The sequence below is a fragment of the Babylonia areolata genome, chromosome 22 (assembly GCF_041734735.1).
Source record: "Babylonia areolata isolate BAREFJ2019XMU chromosome 22, ASM4173473v1, whole genome shotgun sequence".
NCBI classification, from domain to species: domain Eukaryota; kingdom Metazoa; phylum Mollusca; class Gastropoda; order Neogastropoda; family Buccinidae; genus Babylonia; species Babylonia areolata.
In genome coordinates this window covers 17,827,033-17,837,032 of record NC_134897.1, presented here as the reverse complement: position 1 = coordinate 17,837,032, position 10,000 = coordinate 17,827,033, and the positions used below count along the sequence as shown (strand labels likewise).

General features: G+C 48.2%; 1 protein-coding gene across 1 annotated transcript in view; it reads right to left on the bottom strand.

Annotated features, from left to right (window-relative positions):
* Nucleotides 1–3,425: 3,425 nt before the first annotated feature.
* LOC143297397 (cAMP-dependent protein kinase type II regulatory subunit-like) overlaps nucleotides 3,426–10,000 on the bottom strand; it is a 43,475-nt gene continuing 36,900 nt past the window's right edge. The window contains exons 3-5 of the mRNA XM_076609730.1: nucleotides 8,841–9,002; nucleotides 7,965–8,019; nucleotides 3,426–4,225 (exon numbers count right to left, since the gene is read on the bottom strand). Coding sequence (XP_076465845.1) covers nucleotides 3,545–4,225; nucleotides 7,965–8,019; nucleotides 8,841–9,002 — 898 coding nt within the window. The 3' untranslated portion in view covers nucleotides 3,426–3,544. The remainder of the gene's footprint in view (nucleotides 4,226–7,964; nucleotides 8,020–8,840; nucleotides 9,003–10,000) is intronic.

The window sequence follows — 10,000 nt, the reverse complement described above, 5'->3', positions numbered from 1 at the left end:
AGATAGATAGATAGATAGATAGATAGATATCTAGAATGGTAGATATATAGACAGATGGATAGAAAGATAGACAGACAGATGAACAGAAAGATAGACAGACAATTAGATAGATAGATAGACAGATGGGCGAATTAAAGGTACACAATGTAATCATTTATCCATGCATTTTTTAACTTGAAAAACTGGAGATGTTCGTCATCAATATGAATGAATGAAAACATAAATGCATAAAAACATAAATGAAAGAATGAATGAATAAATAGATAAATGAATGAATGAATGAATGAATAAATAAATAAATAAATGAATAAAGTGTAACAACTAAAAAACAACACACGTTTTCTTTCTTATACATTTTTTTTTTTTCAAAATGTGAATATCCACATCAAAAACAAAAAGCATGCAATTACGTCAGCACAAAAGGACTGATCGTTCTATAAATACGCCACAGAAAGCATCAGCGAAACCCAGATGTTACAAAAACATATCTTGCGTTCATTCACAAAAGACCCAGCCAAACAAATCATCGCGAGCATTGAGTTGAAGTAGGGGATTATTATTTTTCTTTAAAGTTTAACAAACAAAAAACCAAAAAAACAAACAACAACAGCAACATCAAACCGTCGCTGAGTTCAGGCGTGTGACAACTCAAATAAACAAATCATAATATTATCCAATCAGCTTCAAAAACCCGACAGTCACGTGATGTTCTCCAGCCAATCATCCTCCTTCAAAAAAAAAAGCGTCGGTCACGTGACGGGCTCCTCTGAACCAATCATCATCGTCATCCAGCACGTCTCAGTCATACTGGTGACGGGTCAAAACACCTCGAGAAAGGAATTGAATCACTACTCCAATCCAAAACCGAATCATGTGACGAGCCCTTCACAGCCAATCGCCGACTGGAATCGATTTCCATCACCATCTCAATCACGAGGTTCTCAAAAAGTCATACATGTCATCAAACGAGGCGATGAACAGCCACCACACAAACGAAAAAAAAAAAAAAAAAAAAAAAAAAAAAGAGAAAAAAAAAAGAAAAAAAGATGCAGCAAATTCCTCCTCCTTCCTTCGTCAAATGTATTTGCATTTCTTTTTATCACAACAGATTTCTCAGTGTGAAATTCGGGCTGCTCTCCTCAGGGAGAGCGCGTCGCTACACTACAGCGCCACCCATTTTTTAAATTATTTTTTCCTGCGTGCAGTTTTATTTGTTTTTCCTATCGAAGTGGATTTTTCTACATAATTTTTCCAGGAACAACCCTTTTGTGGCCGTGGGTTCTTTTACGTGCGCTAAGTGCATACTGAACACGGGACCTCGGTTTATCGTCTCATCCGAATGACTAGCGTCCAGACAACCACTCAATGGCTAGTGGAGGGTGAGAAAATATCGGCGGCTGAGCCGTGATTCGAACCAGCGCGCTCAGATTCTCTCGCTTCCTGGGCGGACGCGTTACCTCTACGCCATCACTCCACTATGTGTGTGGCAGAATGGATTCGACGCAGCCCAGTGTCTGTAAGCGTCTCCGCTCTCGCCCTTTCTCCTAAGTCAGACAATAAACCGAGGTCCCGTATGCAGCACTCACTTGACGCACAGGAAAAAGTCTCCACGGTGAAAAAGAAAAAAAAAAGAAAAAAAGGTTGTCATCTGTCAAAAAAATATGTAGAAGAAATCCACTTTGATACGTACACAAATACATACACGCACGCACTCAGAGCCTGACTGACTGACAAAGCGCGTTGGGTTATGCTGCTGGTCAGCCCATCTGCCTAGCTGACGTGGAGTAACGTATATGGATTTGTCCGAACGCAGTGACGCCTTCTTAAGAAACTGAAACTGAAACTGAAACCTACTTCGTCAAACCTCTTGCTGCAAGCCACCACAGTATAATCAGGGTAACGACGACTGAAAGTTAGGGTTCAGTATATGGAGCAGTGGCCCCGTGGACGAAGCGTCCGATCGAGCAAGGAAGCGAGGGTTCCGTGTTCGATTCTGACCACAGACGGGGGATTTTTGTCGTGACCTCCCCCCCCCCCCACCCCCTTCCCACCCCTCTCTACATAATTATTATTATTTTAAGTCGCGACACGGATGCTGGAGCAACAAAAAGTCACCACAAGGGAACTTATGTAGTATAATCAACTTCGATAAAAAAAAAAAAGCACTATGAGAGTATCAGTATCAGTATCAGTAGCTCAAGGAGGCGTCACTGCATTCGTTCAAATCCATATACGCTACACCACATCTGCCAAGCAGATGCCTGACCAGCAGCGTAACCCAACGCGCTTAGTCAGGCCTTGAGAAAAAAAAAAGAAAGAAAAAAAAGTAAAGTAAAATAAATAAAGTAAAAGATAAAAGAGAGAGAGAGAGAGAGAGAGAGAGAGAGAGAGAGAGAGAGAACAACAACAACAACAAGAACAATAACAACAAAAAGGTGTCACTGCATTAGAGTGATGCGTTGTCATGTCCCATGGGAGATGTGCATGACATTCACACCGAGATACTGTGTCGTGACAAAAAAAAAAAAAAAGCAAAAAAAAGCAAAAAAAAAAAGCAATGCAGTGACCTGATCAATGCCCTTAAAAAAAAAAAATAATCATGGCCGTTCAACTGGAATATAGTGGACCTCGATCCTCTGCAGGGGTGCTTCAATAAGAATTTCTCTGAGTAGGGAAAATAGATTGAAACTAAAAATGTTCGGTTGGCATCAATCACCGATCAGCAAGCATGGTGTTTAAACAACTAATGTCGGGCTTCCATCAGAATATAAGTGATCAGCATGCATGGTGTAAAGAATCGAATTGCCGGGGCTCCTGTCGTAATCTTTTCTGACCTGCACTGAGAACGTTAACGAGAAAGTCGTTGATCAACATTTTGGGATTCTATCATAATCACTATGATAAGCACTGGGGACTTTAATAAACCAGTATCTCTTCGATCAGCATACACGGTGGTGTGCACCATCGGCTGTTGGGCTTCAGCCATAATGTCACCGATCAGCATATACAGATGGTGCATATAATCGACTATTGGGCCTCATCGTGATATCGCATGTCAGCACACACGGGTTTCATTCAGAATCTCACCGAACGGCATTCATGCATTGCCTGGCTGGCTTCAAGGATAATGTCTCGGATGAGAACTGGGCTTCATCAGGAGGGAGTCTCACCGAGCAGCATACATGGTGTACATCATCCACTGTTTGGACATCAGCACATCATTTCACCGATCAGCATGCATGACTTACACACAGTCCACTGTTGACCTTCTAGCATTGTTTCGCAGATCAGCAGGGGGGAGGAGGGGAGGGTGGGGGTGGGGTGGGGGGGAGGAGGGAAGGGGGGGCTAGCCAAGGCATGACTGATCAGCATACATGGTGTTCATAATCCAGTGTTTGTGGTGAGTATCTAAGCTTCACCCGGAGTTTCACAGATCAGCTGTTCATGACATAGTGTAACGCAACCGACTGTTGGGGGCTTCCAACCCAGTATCTCGCGCGGGGGATCAGCAGCGAGGCTTCAACACCACCACCACCCAGAACACTCACTGGTCGGCATACATGGTGTACAGCTGGCTGTTGCGCTTCATGATCTCCAGGCAGGGCCCCAGCAGCCGCTCGAAGCAGTCCCGCTCCAGGAAGGCCACCTTGACCCTGCCCACGGCGTAGACGCTGGCGGTGCGGGGCTTGTTGTTGAGGAGGGCCAGCTCCCCGAAGTAGGCCGTGTCCAGCTGCTGCTGGCTGACCTCCTGCTCCCTGCCGCCCTGCGACGTGATGGTCACCTTCAGCTGACCCTCCTCCACGAAGAACATGCCGTCCGCCAGGTCCCCCTGGGCGATGATGGCCTCGCCGTCCTCGTAGACCTGCGTCACCAGCGCGTCCGCCAGGGTCATCCGCTCGTAGGAGTCCAGGCACTGCAGGATGTTGACGCTCTCCAGCAGGGACTCGTACTTCTTGCGCTTCTTGAAGGCGCTCTTGAGGACGATCTTGCGGAAGGAGTTGCGGTCCATGGCCCACAGGGTGCCCTCCGTGACGGCGCGGACCGTGGCGGAGCGAGGCATGTTGTACATCAGGGCCAGCTCGCCGAAGCTCCCTTGGTTGTCGAACTGGTAGATTTTCTTCTCCTCGCCTTTCGCCTCCACCAGCACGTCGAAGACGCCCGTGTCGATGACGTAGAAGTTGTCTCCGTCATCGCCCTGCACGATGACCGTTTCCCCGGGCTCCACCTGTCGTCAGATATGGGGGGAATGGGGGGGGGGGAGGTTTGGGTCATTTCTACACTTAGTTACTGGTGTGAGACATGGGGGGAGGGGGGAGGTTTGGGTCATTTCTACACTTAGTTACTGGTGTAAGACATGTGGGGAGGGAGGGGGGTTGGGTCATTTCTACACTTAGTTACTGGTGTAAGACATGGGGAGGGAGGGAGGTTTGGGTCATTTCTACACTTAGTTACTGGTGTAAAACATGGGGAGGGAGGGAGGTTTGGGTCATTTCTACACTTAGTTACTGGTGTGAGACAAGGGGGGGTGGGGAGGTTTGGGTCATTTCTACACTAATTACTGTGTAAAACAGGGGGGGTGGAGGGGGGGTGGGTCATTTCTACACTTAGTTACTGGTGTCAGACATGTGGGGAGGGAGGGAGGTTTGGGCCATTTCTACACTTAGTTACTGGTGTCAGACATGTGGGGAGGGAGGGAGGTTTGGGTCATTTCTACACTTAGTTACCGGTGTCAGACATGTGGGGAGGGGAGGGAGGTTTGGGTCATTTCTACACTTAGTTACTGGTGTCAGACATGTGGGGAGGGAGGGAGGTTTGGGTCATTTCTACACTTAGTTACTGGTGTCAGACATGTGGGAGGGAGGGAGGTTTGGGTCCATTTCTACACTTAGTTACTGGTGTCAGACATGGAGGGAGGGAGGGAGGTTTGGGTCATTTCTACACTTAGTTACTGGTGTGAGACAAGGGGGGGAGGTTTGGGTCATTTCTACACTTAGTTACTGGTGTGAGACAAGGGGGGAGGTTTGGGTCATTTCTACACTTAGTTACTGGTGGTGAAACATGGGGGGAGGTTTGGGTCATTTCTACACTTAGTTACTGGTGTGAGACATGGGGGGAGGTTTGGGTCATTTCTACACTTAGTTACTGGTGTGAAACATGGGGGGGAGGTTGGGGGGGGGGGGGGGGGTTGGGTCATTTCTACACTTAGTTACGGGTGTAAAACATGGGGGGGAGGTTTGGGTCATTTCTACACTTAGTTACTGGTATTAGACATGGGGGTGGGGGGATGTTTGGGTCATTTCTATACTTAGTTACTGGTATAAGACATGGGGGGAGGGGGGAGGTTTGGGTCATTTCTACACTTAGTTACTGGTGTGAGACATGGGGGGAGGTTTGGGTCATTTCTACACTTAGTTACTGGTGTGAGACATGGGGGGAGGGGGGAGGTTTGGGTCATTTCTACACTTAGTTACTGGCGTCAGACATGGGGGAGGGGGGATGTTTGGGTCATTTCTACACTTAGTTACTGGTGTGAGACATGGGGAGAGGGGGGATGTTTGGGTCATTTCTACACTTAGTTACTGGTGTGAGACATGGGGGAAGGGGGGATGTTTGGGTCATTTCTACACTTAGTTACTGGTGTGAGACAAGGGGGGAGGGGGAGGTTTGGGTCATTTCTACACTTAGTTACTGGTGTGAGAGATGGGAGGCAGGGGGGAGGGGGGTCATTTCTACACTTAGTTACTGGTGTAAGACATGGGGGGAGGGGGGAGGTTTGGGTCATTTCTACACTTAGTTACTGGTGTCAGACATGGGGGGAGAGGGAGGTTTGTGTCATTTCTACACTTAGTTACTGGTTTGAGAGATGGGAGGCAGGGGGGAGGGGGGTCATTTCTACACTTAGTTACTGGTGTTAGACATGGGGGCGTGGGGGGATGTTTGGGTCATTTCTACACTTAGTTACTGGTGTGAGACATGGGGGGGTGGGGGGATGTTTGGGTCATTTCTACACTTAGTTACTGGTGTAAGACATGGGGGGGGGGGCAGGTTTGTATCATTTCTACACTTAGTTACTGGTGTTAGACATGGGGGGAGGGGGAGGTTTGGGTCATTTCTACACTTAGTTACTGGTGTAAAACATGGGGAGGGGGGATGTTTGGGTCATTTCTACACTTAGTTACTGGTGTAAAACATGGGGAGGGGGGATGTTTGGGTCATTTCTACACTTAGTTACTGGTGTAAAACATGGGGGGGGGGATGTTTGGGTCATTTCTACACTTAGTTACTGGTGTCAGACATGGGGGGGTGGAGGGGGAGGGGGGATGTTTGGGTCATTTCTATACTTAGTTACTGGTGTCAGACATGGGGGAGGGGGGAGGTTTGGGTCATTTCTACACTTAGTTACTGGTGTCAGACATGGGGGGAGGGGGGGGAGGGGGGGTAGGGGGAGGTTTGGGTCATTTCTACACTTAGGTACTGGTGTCAGACATGGGGGGCGGGGGGGGGGGGGGGTAGGGGGAGGTTTGGGTCATTTCTACACTTAGTTACTGGTGTCAGACATGGGGGGCGGGGGGGGGGGGGGGTAGGGGGAGGTTTGGGTCATTTCTACACTTAGTTACTGGTGTGAGACAAGGGGGGAGGTTTGGGTCTTTTCGATACTTAGTTACTGGTGTTAGACATGGGGGGTGGGGGGATGTTTGGGTCATTGCTACACTTAGTTACTGGTGTGAGACAAGGGGGGAGGTTTGGGTCTTTTCTACACTTAGTTACTGGTGTAAGACATGGGGGGGGGGATGTTTGGGTCATTGCTACACTTAGTTACTGGTGTGAGACAAGGGGGGAGGTTTGGGTCTTTTCTACACTTAGTTACTGGTGTGAGACATGGGGGGGGGGGAGGTTTGGGTCATTTCTACACTTAGTTACTGGAGTGAGACAGGTGGGGGCGGGGCGGGGGTGGTCATTTCTACACTTAGTTACCGGTGTAAGACATGAGGGGGTGGGGGGGGGGGGGGGGTGGGGAGGGGGGTCATTTCTGAACTTTGATACTTGTGTCTTTTGGAACCGAGCGATTCTTTTTTTTTTCTCTTTTTTTTTTCTTCTTAAATCAAAGGGCAGTTCCACACTGGGAGTCTAGACAGAGGGAAAAAAGTCGTAAGTTGTGTGTGTGTGTGATACCTGGAGAAATAGCAACAACAAACAAACAAACAAACATCGATGGGTTTCCACGATGACCAGATCACGGGGGACGGGGATGGAGGAATAGGGAAACTAATTTTTGGTGGCGATCTATTTCTGGATAAAGGAAATTCTCAAAGTGTGGGATGTAGAAAGGTCGGGTATTGAGCGTGATAATTCATGAAGGCAAGGCAAGGCAAAAAAAAAAAAAAAAAAAAAAAAAAATTGGGGATGACATGCAAGGTGACGTGTGTGTGTGTGTGTGTATGTGTGTGTGTGTGTGTGTGTGTGTGTGTTTGTGTGGGTGGGGGGGCTAATTAGCTAATTAGCAGGTGCTCTTTGCGGTGATGTGTCAGTCTGTCTCTGTCTGTCTGTCTGTCTGGCTGGCTGTCTCTCTCTTTCTCTTTCTCTCTCTCCCCACCACTACAGTCTCTGTCGTTAACTGATGCTGGGAGGTGGTACGCACGCGCTTGTGTGTGTGTGTGTGTGTGTGTGTGTGTGTGTGTGTGTGTGTGTGTGTGTGTGCGTGCGTGCGTGCGTGCGCGCGCGCGCGCGCGCGCGTGTGTGTGTGTGTGTGTGTGTGTGTGTGTGTGTGTGTGTGTATGTGTGTGTGAGTGTGCGTTTTCGTATGTGTGTATACGTGTGCGCGCGTGTGATGTACGGGTGTGTGCGCGCAGGTGTATCTGTTTATGAATGTGTGTGTGTGTGTGTGTGTGTGTGTGTGTGTGTGTGTGTGTGTGTGTGTGTGTGTGTGCGTGCGCGCGCGCGCTTACATACTTGTGTGCACTGACCTGTTTTTCAAACATGGCGTCCAGTACCTCTTGCATCTGTTCGGTTTCAAGACACCTGAAAAAAAAAAAAAAGATATACAGATAAATGGACGATGATGACATTGTCTGTTTCATTCTCACAAAAATTACATTTAGATGATTTGCAAGCACCCCCATATTCATCAGCATATAATTTTTTCACAAGGACACGCCAATTAATTGTATTTTGGGACCATTCTAATTTTGTTCTTGCATCGTTCTTGCATTAAAAAAACAAAACAAAAAAAAAAAGATAAAAAACCTCTTCCATTCGAATTGATTTTCAAAACAACTTTTCCCAATTTGTGCAAAACATTTGGTAGTGCTGGTTTTCCCCCAAAAAAAACTATACCATAAAAATAATGTGTCCCCCTTGGAGCTTTTGCTATAACGCTATTAGCTTTATCATAATATTATGATTCACTCCACCCAGATCGTTGTTATCTAATGCAACGTTCCTTTTTCTTCTTAAGAAGCATCTAATGGAGCTTACGCAACTAAAGTACTCCATAATTGGAACTGGGTTCGGTCTCTCTATTCATTTATCGTTATTATTATTATTATTATTATTAATTTTTTTTTCTCTATTTTTTGGTTTAAAACCTAGTATGGAGATAGTTTGAAACCTGATACACCGGCATTCCCAAGGGAGTGGGAGGGGGCATGGAGGGGGGGGGGCGGAGGGGAAATAGGGAGGGGGGAGGGGAATGGGAGAGGGAGGGAGGGAGGGGGGAAGGAAGGAGGTGCGGGGGCTGGGTGGTGGTGGTGGTGGTGGTAGTAGTAGTGCTGGTGATCGGGGGAGGGAGGGAGAGGGAGACGGAGGGAGGGAGGGAGGGAGGGGGTTTTCACTCTCTATACCTGAACAGCAGGATCCCACTGACGGCCTCCATCAGCCGCTGACGCTGGGAGTCGGTCTTGGGGTAGACCACCCGGTTCTCCTCCTCATCCTCGTCCTCCTCCGGGTTGTAGCGCTCTGCCGACACCGACTGGCGCCTGGCGTACTGAGTACTGCTGCTGCTGCTGCTGCTGCTGCTGCTGTTGGTGGTGGTGGAGGATCTGTGGACAATGGTGTGGGTGTCCATAATTATATGTATGACAGTCAGTCGTGTCCGACTATGACCATCAGAACAGCAGAGGAGGCAACTGCTGGCTGTCCCGACCATCTGGGCTAGAATTGGATTATAGTGGAGAGTGTGTCTTGCCCCAAGTTACATCCCCTACTCTCTCGGCCAAGAGGATTTTAGGACAGTCGGCGTTGGGATGGTTCCCAAAGACCAACTGCCCCCTACCCCCCCCCCCGCCCCCCCCCCCCGCCCGACCCCCCCCTCCCCCTCAAGGCTGCAGCACAAAAGAGCCAGTGCAATTTTGCCTCCTAGTCTGAGAGTCATAGTCCTTCACAAAAGAATAAAGCTGTATTTTAAATGAGTTCCCACTGCAATGGGGAAATGATTGATAATACAGCTCTCACTTTGCTGTTGGGTCAGCTGTAAAGTTATGTCAGTCTCTGTGATATATGCTGAGTGTTGGCACATAGTTTGGATAATACTGGGGGGGGGGGGGGGGGGGGGGGGCGTAAGGGGGTGGGGATTGAGGTGGGGTATGAGGGGTTGAATAAAGGTGGGGGAGGGGCGGAGGAGGGAGTTCACCACACACGCTACGACACATACATGCACACACTAAAAGACGGACAGACAGACAGCAGACACACACACACACACACACACACACGCACGCACGCACACACACACACACACACACACACACACACACACACACACACGCAGACGCCAGGACGAATGCAAGCAAGCATACGTACATACCAGCACATATATATAGTTCTTCTCGTCTCACTCTGTCTCTCCACCTGGTGCTCTATGTCGTTTCAGTCTATCAATTAATGTCGTTGTCTACCAGGAAGAAGTTAACTGAAGAACAAAGCTTCCTTCTTCAGAACAACCAATCTCTCACACTGTCATAGGGTATAATCCACGAAACCTTTCGTGTGATAGTTGGTGGAG